Source organism: Diuraphis noxia, unplaced genomic scaffold, assembly GCF_037042655.1.
Source record: "Diuraphis noxia isolate RWA-SAM2 unplaced genomic scaffold, SU_Dnox_SAM2 contig0002, whole genome shotgun sequence".
Lineage (NCBI taxonomy): Eukaryota > Metazoa > Arthropoda > Insecta > Hemiptera > Aphididae > Diuraphis > Diuraphis noxia.
The window spans coordinates 67,226,030-67,246,736 of NW_028301712.1; the positions used below are offsets into that span (position 1 = coordinate 67,226,030).

Consider the following 20,707-nt stretch of genomic DNA (forward strand, 5'->3'; position numbering starts at 1 on the left):
TGAGACAGTAATTTTGATTTAGTATTATCAGTTTCTCAAATAAGACCAATATATATTTTTCGGTATTATAAAAGTAATATGCAAAATAATATTAGGACAAATTAGGTATATGAATAAATAAATAGCTATGCAATATTTAAGTACATTTTTATTACCGAAAATTCAATGATCGTACAACAGTCATAACTAATAAGTTAAAAACATTAAAAAATAACTCTTATAGTATTATATATTAGGTTTTTTTTTAAAAAGATTCTTATATATAATATACATACATTTTAATAGATTTTAAAATGTACTCCACAGATATTATATAATATTTACATACTCGAACAGAAATTAAAGTCTATGCACCCCTATGATGGCCGCGACCTGTATTGTTCCTCTGTAATAATTACCATTATACTACATAAAATCTTTTATATGACTGTTATTCGTACTGCAATGTCATAAGCCCATAACTTATCTACATACTGTATTAACTTTATTATTTCATTATAAATTAGCAAGCAATTGACACAAAACATATTCAAATTTTATTTTTTTTTCATTAAAATCCGTTAAACTCTTTAGACCGTTTATGGAAAAAAGAGATAATATTTTAAACAGCCGATGTTTATATTGTAACAGTCATTAAATCGTATATGATGTATTTATGTGTAGGTATATACTTACTATACTTATATTATGCACAAGCATATTGCTTGAATATAATACATCATTTTTATAATATGTTCTATTGGTAAACTGCTTAATTAACAATTGCAGTGGCCAGTGGTCTGCATTATATTATTATTATAGTATCATACAGTTGATGCGTTTGAATCTCAGTTTGAGATGTGTGTGTGTTGATAATTTCAAATGTATTTATAGTTATTTTAACAGTATTCAAGAAGTCGTGAGTCGTGAGTCGTGAGAGTCATGAAAATAATGAACGAAATTCGTTTTCAAATAAATAAGTATACTATAATTTATAATAAATTAATAAATAAAATTGCATAATAAAATGCTTTTGTTAGTGTTTAAAATGAATAGAATTATGATTGTATAATGTATTTAACACCCAGTGTTTGTTAATGAATATTCGATCTTGTACCCCTTTTCCACATCTTCCTTAGGATTTGAGTAATCGTCGCTTACAAAGGCAACATAGAGAGGCCCTTGAGTATTGACTGAAAAACGTAAAACAAAAGCAAAATATTAATTAAGAAATTCCCTATAAAATCATTTCTGTAGATGAAATAATATATAGAGCACAATCGGGAAATATTTAAATCTGTTCTTGTTTCGGTGGGATCTTTAAAGTAAATCGATGTTTCAACCCCGTTAACTGGGTACTTTAGTTTACTGGTTAGGTAACCACATAATGCACCTTTTTGGAAACACAATTGCGTTCCTTAAAAAGATTGAGTATCTATGTTGAAAAATTAACTTTAAAATTTACCCCAAAAGTCGAACGATTGTGTATGATTTGCTACACAACGCAACGTTGCCACATTTAAATTTTTAGTTTGAAATAAATTTTATATATTTTAGGTTATTTTACAAAATACATTTTTTTTTTTGTGAATTTTCAATGTAGTTATGTCCATTAATTTGTTTCATGGACAAAAATTCCATTTGTAAAAATGCTAGCATAACATGATTTTTTTTTGTACACAAACATTTTCTAAATCCGTCTTGTTGTTGCTTAATTATCCGAAATTTATGAAGATTTTGTAAAACTATTGGTTTATCCGTTTCAGATTTTATAAAATCAAATTTATGTTTTCCATATTTCACTTGAAAAACATTTAATACCTAACACAAAACACGCGAGGTGGTCTATGATCCAATAATGATTTTACATAAAGCAGTTATTAAACGATACACACAATAAATCGAGTGTGAGTATCCTAAATTATTCAATTTTGTTATCGCCTATCAAATAATCATAGTTAATTTTAAATTTCACTTTCCATTATTTAAAATCAAATGAAAACAGTACTTCAAAGTTACAAATAAAAATCTAAAAATCGTACACAATCGTGAGCATCGATAAAGTTTTACCATTTAGATTAACCTCCAATGGGAGGAGGTACATCACTCCATGACTACCGCCTACCAGGTCATCGTGATATTTAAAAAACAAAATAAAATATTACTGTCACAGTTACCTGTGCTGTCATCGAAGTCTTCCAGCGACTTGCCACAATATTTCGACGCAAATTTGGAGTCCGAATAAACGCCGTCCGGTATGAGCAAGTAGTCGTTGTGCACGCCACGTTCGGACGATTTTCCCTTGCTACGTCCACTCACTGAATCTTCGAGTTCCGTTAGAATTTTGGGCTCTATTGGATCTTTGGGTTTCGCTGGATCTTTGGGTTTTGCTGGATCTTTGGGTTTCGCTGGATCTTCTGGTTTCGCTGGATCTTTGGGTTTCGCTGGATCTTCGGGTTTCGCTGGATCTTTGGGTTTCGCTGGATCTTCGGGTTTCGCTGGATCTTCGGGCTTCACTGGGTCTTTGGGCTTCGTAGGATCTTTGGGCTTTGATGGATCTTCGGGCTTCGTTGGGTCTTCGGGCTTTGTTAGATCTTCGGGCGTCTTTGGGTTTTCGGGCTTTGATAGATCTTCAGGTTTCGTTAGACCTTGGAGTTTCGTTGACGACTGAGTAGTGTCGCAGTCTCGGTCTGTAGAACCGGTCAGCTTCTGGTTGTACGCCATTTGGAATTTCACTGCTTCATATCTAAAGGGTAGGCAGTTTTCGGTTGATAAAATATCGTCTTTATTATTTTAGTAGTACAAGTGGTACCAAGGTATATGTTTATATCGATAACATAATCTATGAACTATTGAAAAAAATGTTATTTTAAACCACGTAGATATTATTAATTGTAATATAAGTAGGTACCTACATATGTACGCGTTAAGTTAATTTTGTACATAATAGATTTTAAATGATATTAGTACTAAAATCTATAACGTTTATTTATAGTATGAATTATTTGTTTTCCAAAGTATTATTTTAACATATTTCTTTATAAATATATATTAATATATATATATATATATATATATATACATATATATATATATTTACGGTCAATTATTTTTTTCAGAACCAAACTGTCGAGGGATTTATGTCGGAGGCCTTAATAATATTAAACGCATGTTTGAAATTGTAACTTTCTTCGACGAAACCCAGCTATTTTTAAGAACTCTTATGAATATATTTTGTTTTGTTTTTTGATGCTAAATAATTTTTGTTGAAAATAAAAAAGTGTGATGGTGTCATAGATTGTATTTTTTGTTAAACGATTTTTATTTTATTATATACCTCATAAATTAAGCACGGACTGTTATATGATTTTGTCTTCATAGTGTTACTGTGTCACAATCACTTACTTGATTCCACAATTGTCTTGGTTCCTTTTGAAGCAAGTCGCGTAATTTAAATTGCCCAAATAGTGCCCCGTCCCTCTGTTGTAGTTAAAGCTTTCGAACGAACCACGTTTGTCAGTGAAGTATTGCAAACAACCTTCTGGTGCTAAAAAAAAGTAAACAAATAATAAATTATCGTCTTATTCCACAACGTGGTAAGTAAACACTTTGGCGAATATCATGTAATATTGTCATGTTTTGCTTTATTTAGCTACAAGTAAGGTGCTTTCACTATTTTACCTAGACTGTACTTGGATTTCGAGGCGTCTCTATCCTCATCTTCCCAGTCCCAGACTTGGCGTGCTATGTCTTTGATCTTCCACCAGTTGGTCGATGTCGTTTGGCATTCCAATTGCGTAATTTTTAATTTCCATAATGGTTCCTGTTCAGTGTAGTTTTCATCCCTGGCGGTCAACCGGAATTTTAAAGTCACCTGTTGCTTGTTGTTGTTGTTGTTGTTGTTTTTGCTTCTTGATTCCGACTGTTGCTGGTTCACCGGTACATACACTAAAATAAAAAAAACATACGCGGTACAGAAGGAATGAATCTCGGCAATCATTAAAGTTTACATTGAAATATTATAAATAATAATATTTTAAACGGACAGTTTATTTTTTCATTATCTTACCGTGTTGACCAGAATTTTCACCGCATAAAACCGGCACGTTTATTTTGGTGTTGCCGTTCGTAATTAATGTAAACTGGTCACGTTCACACGTGTACGCTGATTCTGTCGTCAGTTTGGTCGGTTGGCCGAGTGAAAATTTCTCAAAATCGATTCTATAAAAGTTATTTAGTTTATATAATATGTGTAATGGAAATAAGTATGAATAAACGTCATTGAAAAAATCTGACACGACTCTAACTTATGATTATAGCGTTAATGCATAGTATACCTTATCTGGCAAATGTTTTTTCTGATGTTGACCTTGTAAGCGCATACGTCTTGGAATTTTTCGGGGCTTTGGAAAAACGCGGTGCTTGAACTCGAAGATCCACCACACGAATTGGGCGTAACTTCAAAATTAATAAAGTAAGTCGTATTAGATAATAGTCATCGAAAATAAATTAAATTTAGTTTATATTAAAAGTACCTATATATTATATTTTATTATAAATAAATTATTATAATATTGAACAATTTTAAATATCTACACAAAGCAATAATACCACGATTAAATACTTTTATAAGTTCAATATTTTAAAGTATAATATTATAATATTATATAATATTTTGATAATAATTATCTATGGGTAAATAACCAACTTTACTATGAAATATTTTGCAGTGTAAGAAATTTTTATTTTTTCAAAATTAATTTGATATTTTAATTAAAACAGTCGTATTCAACGCTGTGACTTAGTGTTAGTCATTAAATTCATAATAATTTCTAATGTGGATTGTCTGAAAATTAAGAACTAGGAACTTTGTAATGGACCAGTTGTAGTGAATGTATAGAAATTGAGTGCTATAATAAATTTATAACTAATTTATGGCGAGGCTTACAACCATGCATTGTTTGGCATTGTTTTTGCCTTTGTGACATTTCAGGCTAAACAGGCATATAAACAATTTTAATTTTTTTTCGTTTCATTATATTTTATATCTTCAAGTCAAAAATAAAAAAAGATAATTGAATGCTGAGCTTGTTACTCATGTAGGTACTATATAATATTATGTATATTTTTCTATTCTGTATCTTTGTTTTTTTATTTTAAAACGTTTCGGATAATTTGAAAATTAATTATATCATAAAATACAACTCAAATATCACGATCAAACACGCATTCACGCAGATGAACGTCACATAAAAAAATATGAATTGATAGGTTCATGATACATTATTATAAAATATTGAAAAACGTCTAATTTAATTTAAATATATTATAAACCAATATTATCATAATATTATTATTATATCATCGTCACCTGAACAGCAAGCATCGAACGGGAAACACCTGCCAACTGACTTTCCGTTAGCTTCCGTGCACTCATTTTGAGGCATACATATACCTGGTCGGCCGTTCATCCCTATGCACGAACGTTTGGCTCCATCCAGCATATTCCACCCTGAAACAATATCGATAAAAACGGTTTTTTATTTTAGACCGGCCGAAGACGAAAAATATAAATAAACCGTCCAAATAATCGATCACTGTGTATAATAATTGGTTTATCATACGTAAAATATAATACTATTAGCACAAAATTATTTTAAAAATTATTATGTATTATGTATAGGCGCTATTCGTACACCATCGCACACGCACCTCTGCCTTGACGCTCATCTTCGCTGTCGTTATTCGTTACCTGTCCGACAACGGCTAATGCCAAAGCCGTTAAACACCACACGCTCGCGAACATTTTAAACATTTTAAAATTCCGTCACGGTAAAATATTATGTGTTATTTTATATAATGTAAATCGTAAGCCACGAGCGTAAGAAACAAAACCAAAAACTTAAAATACTCAGTGTAGGTATAGTGTGTGTACACGATGAGCGCAATCGGGCCGAATGTGTGGATTGTGTGTTGGGTTCGGTCTTATATAGTCGGCTACATGCACAATGTGTAGCTTATCTGCTTTAGATTTTTGGAAATTCCAAACAGACCGATATAAGCAACCGCGTTTGTGTTTGCTAGCGCCAAACATATTTTGTCGTCAACCCGACGGTAAACATATACCGCCGCGAGAGTTCGGCTAATTACTGAAGATAAATGAAAAATAGAACACACAATATAATACTGCAGTACGTATCGTATCCGGTTGGATACGTATCGTTAATTTTTAGAACGGTTGCACAATTTATTTATGTGCCTTTTAGAAACGTTTTTTTACTACTTAATAAAGATGTTTAATACAGGAAAACTAAAATATAATATCATATATATATATACGTAAACTGTATTTGACAAAAAACTTTTACTTTGTTTTACTTGAAACAGTTGAAGCTCAAGAAGAGGACTATCCAGACTCATAATCAAGCTAAAATGTATCCGTAAACTTATTTGTAAACCTTAATTAACTTTATAATATTGTAAAAGCATTGTAAATTACCTGGTGTATTGAAACAATTATATTAATAAACTTAAAAAAGAAAGTAGGAAAGTGCAGGATATCGCTCTGCTATATAGTAGAGATGGAGTGGAGAGTATAGGTCACTTTAACAGATATGTTAAATTTGAATGCAATAACAGGTATCATTGTTACATTGTATACGAAAAACGATTCTGAACGGAGATGATTTGTCAGTCTATTAGATACCTACCTATACTTAAATTTATAATATATTTATATACATTCACAAAATGTTTTCTATATTATTGACTCTGGAGTTTTTTTTTACAGTAATTGGAAGAAAAAGTCATTGAGAACCTTGTGTTGGGTTTTTTAACTTTAGGTATAAATCACAAAATTTTTATGAATTTTCAACTTCATAATTCCATTGTATTAAATTTTAAAGATTTTTTATAGGCATTTTAATAAAAAAAAAAAGTGGATATCACTCTATCTGCAGTAGGTTACAAGTGGGTTACTGTAATGGATGGAATTAAATTTGAATGTAATGATATTGTATCATTGTATACCTACCTACGAAAAACGATTCTTAGCAAAGACGGTTTATCTGTCTATGATATATTATAGATTATTATTACTTATTAATTATTATAAATTAATTAATAAATACTTAAAATATTTGACTTTCCAGTGGAAATTTTTTTTTTTTGATAATGGTAGACAAACTTATAAGGAATCTTCATTAAATTTTCAAATCTTAGAATTAAAAATAAAAATTTTTATGAATTTCTTTAATAATTTTCGTGATTTTTACACATGTTGCCAAAACTCAAACTTTGAATGCTTTTAAAAAAAAATTGTGACGATGTATTTATTTTATTTTTCAACTGCTATTGTAGAAATATGTTAGTAGCCTTGTATTAAATTTTTAAATCTTAGAATTAAAAAGAAAAACTTTTATGAATTTCTATCTAAAATAATTTAAACATTGCCGTAATTTTTACGTATTTAGTCAAAATTTGAACTTTAAATGCTTATAAAAAAAAATTGTGACTATATATTTCTTTTATTTTTTAACTGCTATTGTAACAATGTGTTTGAAGCCTTGTATTAAATTTTCAAATCTTAGATATAAAAGGAAAATTTTTTATGAATTTCTAGCATAAAATAATTTACGAATTTTCGTGATTTTTACATAATATGTTGTCAAAATTCAAACTTTAAATGCTTATAAAATAAATCGTGCTTATGTATTTTTAAAATTTTTCAATTGCTATTGAAACAATATGTTGGAAGCCTTATATTAAATTTTAAAGCTTTTTGACCCAACCACCAAAATTTTATTTTATTTTAAAAATCTTATCAAATATAGAGAATGCCTATATAAACATTCAGTGAAAATTTCAAGTATCTGCGGTCATTTGTTTTAGAGTTACATCTTAATAAGAAAATCGCTAAATGAGAAATCTAGTGACAATCCAATGTTGTAAAAATTTAAATTTAAAACGCTCATAAAAATTTAATTTGAATTTCTGGCGGATATTTTTTTTTTTTGATAAAGTTACCTAGACAAACTTATAAGGAATCTTGTATTATATTTTCAAATCTCAGATTTAAAAAGAAAATTTTTTTTGAATTTCTAGTTTAAAATAATTTGCGAATTTTCGTGATTTTTACATATATTGTCAAAATTCAAACTTTGAATGCTTATAAAAAAAAATTGTGACTATGAATTTCTTTTAGTTTTCAACTGCTATTGTAACAATATGTTAAGAGCCTTTAATTAAATTTTCAAGCTTTTCTACCCAACAAATACATTTTTATCGATATTAGTTTAAAAAAAACTAATAATGATCGAAAATTGCATATGCCTATAAATAATTCAACTTAATTTGAAATTTTTTAAAAAATTTTTGTTGGATAAAAAATACTTATATGAACGTTTGGTGAAAATTTCATATATCGATGGTCATTTGTCTTAAAGTTAATTCAAAAACCAAAATCGATTTTGTCGAAAACTGATTGTGCGTAAAATTTCCCGTTTTCTGCTAAATTTTTAGTTTAATTATCCCGATTATTTAGAAAAATTATTTTTCTGTTGACCCCCCAAAGTACCAACTAGATTCTCTTTCTGATTAAACGAGGTTCTGAAGTCGAAAATTGAAGCACTTTTACTGCCCCAAAACGTGATGACAGACACACAAAAAAAACACATAATTGTATAAAATCAACATTCCTCGTTCCGCTCAAAATCTACAACTTAGAAAATCGAAAACTTCAACTGTCTATAAATAGCTGTAAAAAGTCAAAATATTTTGAAAGTTTAATCGGAAATAGATAAAGTTAACATTTAGTGAAAATTTCAAGTATTTATAATAATTAGTTTATGAGTTACAGCAAAATAAAAAAATCAATTTTGTCGAAAACTGATTATGCGTAAGAATTCCTGTTTTTCGTTACTTTTTTATAATAGTTTATAGTACACTTTTGAAAACTATTGGACATTTTTAATTTTGATTCCCTAAAGTTCCAACTAGATGCATTTTTTCTTTATCAAAGAGGGGCTGAAGTCAAAAATCAAAGCATTATTTCTACTAAAAAACGTCGAATCTAAAAATGTATTTAACTAGGTGCTTACCTCTTTTTAACTTTCATAGTCGCGTAGGGGTCTATCGAACCCTATTTCTAAAAATGTGTAACGGAAGTACAGAAAATTAATTTTTTTTTAATTCAAAGACATAATTGATTACTACATGATATATAAATATGGATAAAAAATGTAATAATAAAAAATAAATTAAATATAAACACATAACTAGGTACGTAAGTTACTAAAAATTATATTACAGAAAAAAAATTAGGAAACTTGAAAATTTCATACTAAAATGTTGATTGGTGAAAAAAAATATTTTAACTTAAAAATCTTATTTTTAGGACCAAAAATTTTACTTTAACATAATTTGTCTTACACTCATTTTTCATATTTACCTCTTCCTTTTTTGACGCCCATTTTGAAGTTGTTTGACATATTTTCAATTTTCAATTTTACGAAAATCTATTAAACATTGTCATACAAACCATCTTCTAAGTATAGAAAAATAAACCAATTATTATTTTTGGAATTTATAAGTTTTGTTTTAGATGGGGGTCAACTAGACCCCTACGCGCTTGCTTGAGGGTTAAAATATAATTTATTCAATCTCTGTCTGCAAGAGAAAGTATAAATTATTTAGTATGTATAGTCTAGAACAAGGCTGTGGCCTTAAAGGCTTATGTCATGTGAGCTTAGAAAATTTGTTTCAGTTCATTACTTCGAGATATGTGTTGTAGTTTAACTATAGTTTGACACTGCATGTCATATATATGAGAAGTTACTCGAATAACCTAGCCGAGTGTGAGTCTGTACTGTCTGATATATGACCTAATCTTAATCTATCGATGATAGTTTTTGCTTTTATGTGAAATTTCTTGTCAGGCCTGAAGAAAATAGTTGCTTTTGTTTCATGGGATTTTGTTGTGACCATATTGGTTTTGCCAAGTTTTATTATTCGTTAAATATTTTGAATCGTCATAATTTATGCTAATCATTATTGATTACATCAAAGTGTATTAACATAAAATATTATATTTTATTATTTCGATGTATTATACAGATTGAATATTGATTTCATTTAAAAATAAAATTCAAACTATTAATTATAGGTCGTTTTATGAAGTATAGTAACCGATCACTTCGAAACCGTCAATCAAATATCTGGAAAACGTGATAAACTGTGGTTTTCTATGTATAGTGTATACCGCATGTATTTTATACAATTTATAGTCCGATCACGCTCGCAGATATTTTTGCGCTTTCGGAGGGAGGCCCGAGCTATCACCCTCAACACGACACCTCATCCACGAATCGCGCTTCTTATTGATAAGGCCTTTATGGTATATATCGTATGTACTGCACCGAAAACGCACAATACCTTTTGATTACATATATATATATATATATATAATTGCGATTTACGTATGTATATAGGACTATAAATTATTGTATATACATATATAATATGTATGTAAATACTTATTGTAATATGCAGTGTTAGTGTATTTTACGATCCTCGACGGAATCATTATTCGCATTTCGGACCTACGCGCGACTCCTATAGCGTTTAATCGACTTTGTGGGGATAATCCTCCGGTCCACGAGTTTCGGTTCGTTCTCGCGCATAAATATATATATATGTAATATACTAAACGAACAAGAGGCGACGGCCATGGCCGCGTTGTATTTATGGTTTATATAACTTATATATCTCTTATAATATATATATATATTTATTTATATACGCTCACTCAATGTTATAGTAGGATATCGCGCATATACTATAAATTATAATAACTATGCACACTTTACGAGCGGCGTTCCAATCGGAAAATCCTCCACCGGTCCGCCATGACTATAAAATGTCTTATTATATTAACACATTACGGTGACTTGAAGTTTGGTGCAATAATAAAATGTATTATATTTTTGTATTTCGTACGCGCGAGAACCGTCTGCCCGTTGAAAAATAGAATACGTGAATGAGCCGGAAAAAAACGGCACGCGGCGGAAGACATCTCACTCGGATGAAGAGCGAAATGGACGAAATGCGTATACTATGAAACTGTGATGATATTATATAATAATATTATACATATACTCGGGTATGCCGAGTGGCGTGTGCGTGCGTTTTATAACAAAATGTGACGAGAAATAAAAACGTTTCGTCGGCGATAATAAAATACACAACATACATACAATAACTTGATATATGGCGCGTCGGAGACTCATTATTACAGACGCATAACGTCGCTCGATGGACTATTATCGATGAGTATAATATTATGTAGAAAGTACGTTTTGGAAAAAACGATTTTATGGGACGCGTCACATTATAAGAATACGAGTTTTCGGATAGGATATGTTTTATCGCGTTTTGTCGTCTCGTATATTGTACCTATATATATATATGTATATAAATATAGATTATATTAGAAAATAATATAATTTATAAGTTTATGACTGTCTGCAGCGTAAGGGTTTTATTTCGATTAAAAGTCGGGGAGACAGGATAGATTCAGCGTACGATAGGTACGTTTGTTATATTATTATCACGTCGTTATCGAATTTTTCAAACGCATATAATATTACACAATAATATATTGTTATAATCGACGGGGTAAATTTAATATTCTATTTGCATGTCAAAAGTCTGACGCAGGTGTACAACACTGTACGACATACTATATAATATTGTATTACTGCGTATTTTGGAAATATAAAATACCGAGCAAAGAACTTACTTATAATTTCCTGCGTTTGAGATTCGAATAACAAAAAGTAAATCAGTTTATTTTGCGTTGCAATTACAATTGCAGTATAAGTTACCAAACTATGTAAAATATGTATTTCATACATATTTTTTTTTTCTATATGTTTATGACAAAGGCCTATTTACAAAGTGTATACCAAGTTTATATTAATTATTTTTTTATTTTTTATTGTTTTATTGATCTTAAATACAACCCGGCATCTGTGGCCATTAGTTACAGCTATGGTGGCATTAATAATATTATATGTAGCACTGTTGTTCATTGATGTTTGAAAGCTATAGAATAACTATTTTTATAATATTGTTATTCATTACGTGAAATACTTTCTGGATAATAAATTATAGTTGTAAATCCGTGTATACATTAAATTTTCACCAAATGTTTAAATATAATTTCCCATGCGTGATAAAATGTTTAAAATATTTTGAGTCTTATTAACCCTATTATTGGTATAAGAGATTTTCGATTTTTTTTCAAAATATTTGTCAAAAAATACATTTTGCCTCTGTGAAAAAACCTTGAATATTTAATACAAGGATCCGCATAAGTTGCTTTTTGTGTAATTAAAAAATAGTTAAGTGTAACGTGATATTGTCCGGATCTAAGACAAGAAAGCCGGTGATTCATCTCCTGTCTTGACACTATTTTCTAAATTATTTTTGACGTAAATTGTACCTATACATCCATTCATTTATATTTTATCGTTTATGAATTAGTGACAGCTCGGACAAGACGTAGCGGATCAAATCAATGTATGTTTAGGCATAATATTCATCATTGAAAACAATATTAGTCAGTTGCAAAACTAAGTTTCACATAGATTTTGATTTAAAATCTTTATATTCCTCAACTGTTTGTTAAAATAATATTTAATAAATTCTACAAGATACCTTCTAAAATTTTGTTATCTTGTGTTCTATTTATTTTCAGTAAAATAAAATCTGTTGAAGTATTTAACTATATATCATAAAATGTACCGAAAATGGTCGGTGTAATACCTACACATTTCTACTAAAAACGTATATTAGATTATAGGCAACTGCTTCAGGTGGGAAAATGTTGTGGGATTTAACGTATGCACAATTTAATAGTTATTTATCTGAAATGCCAAACGAATACGTTTGCGCACTGACGTACCTAAGTACATTGTATTTTTCTATAAGCTTTCGACAATATAAAATATAATAAATATATTAATTTTAGATTAGACATAATAATTTTCGTTCACATTGTACCAACAATGAAGCGAATATAACTCATACACGTAATTATAATATTATTATGTATCGTAATCCGTCGTGACAAAATCATCACAAGGAGAAAACTATTCCGTATATATTATTATTAACTATCTTTATAGATTAGCGCAAAAGCCTTTCGAATTTAAGTGTTTTTAAATGTGCTATATTATTATACCTTTACTATGGTGTGCAGTTATAGAGAAATCTGAATGGCCGAGAAAATTACCAGGAAGACCGTAGTTAGGAAACATTTAAGTGTTGTCCCGCCAGTCCGTTGTAAGCGATATTCGCAAACCGCAATTATAATTGTATTAAAAACATTTCAATATAATTATTTACCTTTTCATAGATACTTTATTTATAGGGTCACGCATTACACCGCACCACTCCATTTTTGCAGCGATCGTCTGACGAACCTGAAGCCGTCACTTTGTAATTGAAAACCAAATAAGACGAAAAAAAATGTTTTCCTCGAGATTTTTAATCGCGTTTGCGCTTTACAGTCTGGTTTTGGACTCCACTTCGGGAAAACCTTTAGCAGGTAAGTGTTTCCGGTCATGAAATAAATCCTAAATGTCGATAAATAAAAAAATTTAGCGTAGGTACGCGAAAATTTAAGTTTTACCTAACCTAATTCGGTATGATAACTTATATTGTGTACAATAATTTCTGCAGATGGACTAAAGGCGTGCAAGAGAAGCGATCCGAAATTGGACGAATGTTTGTTGAACATGCTCAGACAGACTAAACCTCAGCTCATGCAAGGTGAGTACGTAATTGAGAAATACGTAATTATTATATTGTTCCAACAATTTCAGTTATTATTTTTATGCTTCTATAAAAACCTTTGATGCATAGTAGTGTGTTTAACATTGCAACGATAAGTAAGCTGTAACAATAAATTGGAGTCCCTGTACCAATATGGTTAAACTAGTTATACCGACTTCAGTCACCGCTTCAGCCATAAATATTAGTTAAACTTTACAAATTTGCTTAGAACCGCGTTTTGATTGAATTGCTTATTTCGCAGGTAACCCGGAACTGAATCTGCCACCTTTGGATCCTGTACACATCCCCAAGGTTTCAGTGTACAAGAACTTGCAAGACATCCGGGTGACTGGAGATCTATCCAACTTAACGGCTAAAGGCGCCAGTTCAATTACCTTCAAATCGTTAAAGTACGTACATATAAGTATAATTTAATATGAATAGAATATATAAAACTGCAGCATCACATGGTACATAGTACATATTGACATAGAGATAATGTGACCATGTGGGGACTATTATTAATTTTTTCGATTCTTCGATAATATACCATCGATATAAATTATATATCTATGTTTCGATATTTTATGATAATTTAATTACAGCATAATACATTTTCTTCGCACCAATATTTATATATTATCAAAAGATCTCATTTTCACATTTATATAAATTTATATATATATATATATATATATATATATATATATATATATATATATATATATATATATATATATATATACGTATAATACGTATGTACTAAATTGTTGTAAGCTTATATTCATTAAATTGTGTATGATTTTTATATAATCCATTTCCACTAAAAATTTTAAGTTCCTCTGATAAAGCATTTTTATCATGTCATTTTTTTTAAATATAGCGAGTACCCAGTACCACCTATATAGCTATAAGTCGTATTATTGCTCATATATTTTATAGGTACAACTAATATAAATTAATAATCCATTTTCGTTGTTATCGTGTATCACAGAGTCAATTTAAAAGCAAATATGTGGGACATGGTCATAGCGATTCCTCTTGTCACGTTCGTCACGGACTTCAATTTGAACGTCACGTTAAAAGTTATTCCAATGCCCGTCTACGGAACTGGACAATGTGATGGAAAAATCAGTGAGTCTTTGATTATTATCATCTATTTAGTATTATTATAGATCAATGTTCAAAACCATTGGACTTAACATTTTATACACGTATTATAATAGATAAGTTTATGATTGCATTTTAAAGTTTTTACACAAATTACATAATTATTAATGTGTACAATATGTATTACTAAATTTTTTTGACACAGTCTACTCTGTACCTACTTAGAATTTAAAATCGTCATTGTTTCTACAAACCCATTTTTAATAAATTATAAATTGTTTAAGTTAATATAATATAAATGATTATGTTTCAAAAAAATATATTTAGTGTACTCGTAATATATTAAATCACTGACCACAAGATTAATATACATAATAATATGCCTATTCTAAATTTTCAGGTCATAGCGTCGTTAGATTTCACGCCAACACCGAAGTGAAAGACGGCAAATTGAAGTTGAACGATATCAAAATCAATCTGACCCTCGGCGACGTAGAAGTGCACATCATCAAGTCGCAAAACCCAGCATTAGGTAAGTCTGCAATTCAACTTAATGATGATAATCGCCAGTTTCAAGTAGGTTGATACCAAGTCCAAACCGGTGTCCACAAATCAGATTACACTCTATAAATCTGTTGCCTAGGTACTCATATACAATTACTCAGTGCTCAATACATATTTTTGAATTTTGTTTATGGGACATGAGGCTAGACTACTTTTATAATCGAACCACAAATTCTTAAGACTTCAATTTTTTTTAACTATAGTGTTTTATGCGTGCGCAACAACTTCACTTGCCCTGTGAACCCCGTTGTCGCGGACCCACACTATATTACGACGTAGTCTCGCACGATGCATAATATAATATAACTTATTAATATAATTCTCATTAATTGATTGCGTGTTGTTGTTTTCCGATCGACGGTCGATGCCCCTTGTCGTATTGCATCTTATCGCTTATATATAGACTACGACAATAATCCCAGCAGTGCATATATCATAATATTATATTATATACCTATGTATAGGATGTATGCGCGTATAATGTATTTACTTTACTTTTAGAAAAATGTGTACGTATAGTCAATAAAATAATATTTAAACGGCTAATGGCTCGTTTGCGTGCGCATTATGGTTAAATTGCGTACACATTAGATAAAAAAATATGTGATGTGCATATACAATATTATTAATTATTAAAATATAGTATATATACGGACTAAATTACTCAAAACGGTTTATCAGTGATTTCCGAGGTTCGGTAAAAATATAAAAAAGTTACTCATATATAATATCGTTTTCGTAAAAATGCATTTATTTATTTATTTACATAGAAAATGTGTTTTTTTTTTTACCCAAAGACAAAATCCGTATTGGTATATTATAAAATATTTACATAAACATTTTTTTTTTTTTTTTAGTAAGTACATAATGTGTCGAGTTCCGCTTAAAACATTGAGTGTTAATATTTGATATTTTTTAAACTTGACTAAGACAAATTAATGCCTAAATGCTATTCTGCAATAATTCAGTCATTCGATTATAAAATGCAACGTCGATACCTTAAGACATATTGAAGGTTAAAATGGGTCAGTATCCAAGTAATTTCAAAATAATGATGATACACAGATAATATGTAGTTGTAGTTTACATAGTTATATGTACCTATAAATATATATAAGTACCGTGTGTTCACCAATTTAGGAAACACTGAATTTCTTGGCCGGATTATTTTGGAATAAATCTGGTTTTTTTTAAAGGTAGTGGTATATAAATACACATTTTCAGATAAATTTCAAATTTTTAACCCTCGGTACGTGCATGCGTAATGCAACTAATTTTTTTTAATAGTAACCGGTATTTTTGATACCAAATTCGGATAGACTGATTTTTTTAAAGTCATTTTGACCGTTTAACCATGGCTCTAACACCAAAATTGACTGAATGAGAGCCATTCAAATTTTAATAAATAATACATTTTTACAATTTATAATAAAATGCCTAAAACCATTTAAAATTATTATTAGTTACTTTTTGAATATTTTTACGAATACAGTTGTAATCAATTTTAATTAAATAATTTTATATCCATACTATGTTAATCTTATTTATAACACGTATAAAAAAATTTGTAAAAATTTTTAAAAAGTAATCATTAATAAATAGTTTTATGAATTTTATAATAATTTGTAAAAATGTATTATTTATTAAAATTTGAATGGCTATCATTCAGTCAATTTTGGTTTTAGAACCATGGTTAAGTGGTCAAAATGACTTAAACAAATTCAGTCTATTCGAATTTGAATTTGGTATTAAAAATACCGGTTGCTATTAAAAAAAAATAAGTTGCATTGCGCATGCACCCGGCCGAGAAATTCAGTGTTCCCTAAATTGGCGAACACAAGGTATATATGTTTCGATATTTGCATATAGTCTAAGTAGGTACATGTGCCAACATCGAAATTAATATTCTTTATAAATTTATGATGTTTCACAGTTGTAAGTTAAACAATTTTATAAGATTTACTGTAACAATTTGCAAAAATGAACGTATACAACTTAATATAGGCTTTAATGGTTTAAAATAGTAAAATTAATCAACAAATATAAATTTGTCCTCGTGAAAATATTTGTATGTGTATTTGTATATATATTACATAAAATTAAAACAATTTTAAATATTTGTTAAAATTTTAATATGAGTTATTTAAACTATAATTTCCTATTTTTATATACATATACGCAAGTATTTATTTCTAATTGCAGTAGGTAAACTAGTAAACTGATATTATAAAGTGATTAGTGTGGTTTAAATACACAATAACAGTATACCATATTATTATTATATGATTAATAAACATTTAACATAAACCGAATGTGTATATTTTCTGGGATAGAGAAACTATACATCGTAATAAATATAATATTATATCCCGCTATAATCTGGGTTTACAATTACAGGTACTGGCACTATTGGAAAGTGACTAGTGTACGTCTTAGTGTTTTAATGTGCAATATTATGCAGAAATTAAGTGCCCAGTGCCCACTCAGCACTCTGTTAGTACACTAGTCTTCGATAATCTTTTGCCATATTCATATCTTTGGAAGTGTATTTTTTTTTTTGTTTATTTTCTTAGAGTTGAAACTCCATTTATTCATTCGTGTGACGCATATTACACGTATATGTATGTATATATACACGTATGAGTGTATTGAAAATTCAAATATTTATACACTTCTATATTATGTATTGGTCTTATGTAAAGTCTAGACTGATGGTGAACGGGTCATATATCTATATGGAAACAATGAGCACTCTGTATACTATGCACGATATGTCGAAAACCATTGCATATAATAATATTACATATCTATCATACACGGTACTTTAGCGTCCAATCTTTTTTCAGCACAAACGACGTCGCAGTTTTTCAACACGAACAAGCGACTGGTTCTCGACCTGGTGATGCCGGTCGCCGAGGATGTGGTCCGACAGATGTTGCTTCGGTATGGCAACAGAATTCTGTCCACCATAGAAATCTCAGATCTATTGATTGACTGAGCCGTTGGCATCTTCGTCGAATATCGGGACGGTTATTAGGTTTCATATTATACAAGCAACAATCATTATGTTATGATATTATTAAGTATACCTTTCTAGGCTTAAAAAAGTATTATGATAATATAATATGTAATTATTATAGATTATTCGATTGAAGGAGCACTACATATTATAGTATCTACATATATTTTATTATATAAACCGAGCCTTTAACCTAATTTCTGATATTGCAATATATGCAGTAAGGTATATATTATCACAGTTTGTAGTTTGACAATAATTGTACTATGTAATGTATCTTACTGTCGCAAAATCCGAAAATAATACGGGACTTATTATAGGTAGGTACCTACTATAGACAAGAAACATATACATAACACGAATGTAGTTGTGTGGTATTTAGTGCGTATAAAAACGCTTTATAATATTATTATCATTGATACAGATTAAGAACACTTATCGTTGTACAGCTATTGTGGTATTCATATTAATACTATATTAAGTTAATATATATTTTTTTAGACTTATAATATTTAATTGTATTAAATATTTATTATAATTTGATATATTTCTTATACATCGTACATTGTAATGTATTTTAAGTGTGGTAGTAATTATTGCTACACTTTTATCAAAAATATTGTTTTTTATTTGCTTTATAAATATATCCTGACCTACATATATTGTGGTAACTATTGATAATATAATGTATTTATGATGATTTTTTTTTTGCTTTACCGATAATTTGCTCCTACGCCTAGTTCAAACATTATACATACCTATATAATAGGTATATATATAATGATAACTTCAAAATTGTTTGTATATATTGTCATTTTGGTACTCATATTAACGTTTCTGCATAGAAATAAAACGCATTAGCATATTATTTCAACACTACAGTCTACAGTTGTCAGTTACTGTAAAACACTCAAATACTTATCTCCGGTTCCGTCATCGTCACAATTTTATAATAATATTACGCTCAGCAATAATAAATAATTATTTTCTATTACCGAGTAGAAGCTACATGATTACAAATAGTATTAAACTTTTTCAAAGATTCGTTGTTTTTTAGATCGCAAACCATTTAATTTTTGAAGAATGATACACATGGAAAAATATAACTTAAATTTTTCTAATCACTTATCAACTTCTTATGAAGTGTCGACGAAGACATTTTCAAATTACATCACGAAATGACTATTATTATATGTCCTAAAACTTCCAACGGTGATGGTACCAGAAAAAATTAATATTTTTGACATAGCCAAGTGTAACCCGCTTCATTTAAAGTTACCAAGAGTGCACCACGATGAGGAGGTGGAGTGGCTTAGGTACACCCTAAAAATATTTGGTTATTATTATTTGGGTGATTGTAAACTCAGCCCGAGGAAAATAAAATAAAATAAAGTAATAATTAAAGACGTCATATAGAAGTATATATTATACAAAATAGTATAACGATACATCAAAAATTACGATGTCCCCCTAAAAAACAAAGCTTGTGCTAAGAGATCTATATTAAACTCGGTCCGAATCAAAATAATATGCCAAGATCTGCTTATGTCTATTTAATCTTATAATATTTTTGAAATCCATTCAATATACCCAGAAAGCACAACAAGGAGGCGATTCTCATTTATCTCCAAAAACTATTTCGTTTTATTTTCATGTTTATAACAATTATTAAAAAATATGCAAGTTCGTTATAGCAGAATAAATTATGTATAAAATATACATATAATATTGCGCATTTGTGTGTATTACATGTTATAAGTGTTATAACGTTCTTTATTATTTTTAGATTAAGTTACGTCATGCTTATTATATTTTTTCATTGAAAATCATCAGGCCGAGTTTATAATCGATTTGTTTCACTATCTGAAATTGCCGGACATAGTTTACAACAAAAGCGGCAATCGCGGCCCTATTTCACATAATACCCTACTATTTATTTTATTATATTTGTTTAAGTTCATTTTAAAAAGTTTGAGTAAATGAACTATGGTAATTTTTTTAATTTAAACTATCGTATAAACAAACATCAGATCTCTATCTTAAAAGTGTTTAATCTTTGATTGGTTTATCTGAAATAATCATTTGAATACTGTAGATTAAGAACACACTTGGTATGTGGATACACTAAAGACTAAGACTCCGGATATCCTCATCAACGAATTACGAATCTACTGAAAAACTGTAAAAATCATAATCAAA

General features: G+C 29.2%; 2 protein-coding genes across 8 annotated transcripts in view; one reads left to right on the top strand and one right to left on the bottom strand.

The window, feature by feature from the left end:
- LOC107165779 (uncharacterized) overlaps positions 1–19,208 on the top strand; it is a 33,393-nt gene extending 14,185 nt beyond the window's left edge. For 2 of the 7 annotated variants that reach the window (XM_089219911.1, XM_089219909.1), the window contains exons 2-7: positions 13,412–13,588; positions 13,723–13,812; positions 14,078–14,225; positions 14,810–14,949; positions 15,326–15,457; positions 18,336–19,208. In XM_089219911.1, the coding sequence (XP_089076037.1) occupies positions 13,510–13,588; positions 13,723–13,812; positions 14,078–14,225; positions 14,810–14,949; positions 15,326–15,457; positions 18,336–18,487 (741 nt within the window). In that variant the 5' untranslated portion in view covers positions 13,412–13,509 and the 3' untranslated portion in view covers positions 18,488–19,208. Of the gene's footprint in view, positions 1–4,322; positions 4,454–13,240; positions 13,356–13,396; positions 13,589–13,722; positions 13,813–14,077; positions 14,226–14,809; positions 14,950–15,325; positions 15,458–18,335 lie in introns of those variants that run through there. The other 5 variants (XM_089219910.1, XM_089219912.1, XM_089219913.1 and 2 more) reach the window with 5 other exon arrangements.
- On the bottom strand, positions 945–5,948 carry LOC107162294 (uncharacterized). The gene is made up of 8 exons (XM_089219908.1): positions 5,692–5,948; positions 5,351–5,491; positions 4,317–4,437; positions 4,049–4,200; positions 3,661–3,927; positions 3,385–3,526; positions 2,157–2,725; positions 945–1,172 (listed from the first exon to the last, which is right to left on the bottom strand). The coding sequence occupies exons 1-8, from the start codon at positions 5,792–5,794 to the stop codon at positions 1,057–1,059; spliced, it is 1,611 nt and encodes a 536-aa protein (XP_089076034.1). The 5' UTR covers positions 5,795–5,948; the 3' UTR covers positions 945–1,056.
- Positions 19,209–20,707: the final 1,499 nt, after the last annotated feature.

Coding starts and splice junctions, on each gene's coding strand:
- LOC107162294 (XM_089219908.1), bottom strand. CDS start 5,794: ATGTTTAAAATGTTCGCGAGCGTGTGGTGTTTAACGGCTTTGGCATTA. Junction 3,527..3,660: donor GAAATCCAAGTACAGTCTAG/GTAAAATAGTGA, acceptor ACTTTTTTTTAG/CACCAGAAGGTTGTTTGCAA. Junction 2,726..3,384: donor CAAGACAATTGTGGAATCAA/GTAAGTGATTGT, acceptor CCTACCCTTTAG/ATATGAAGCAGTGAAATTCC.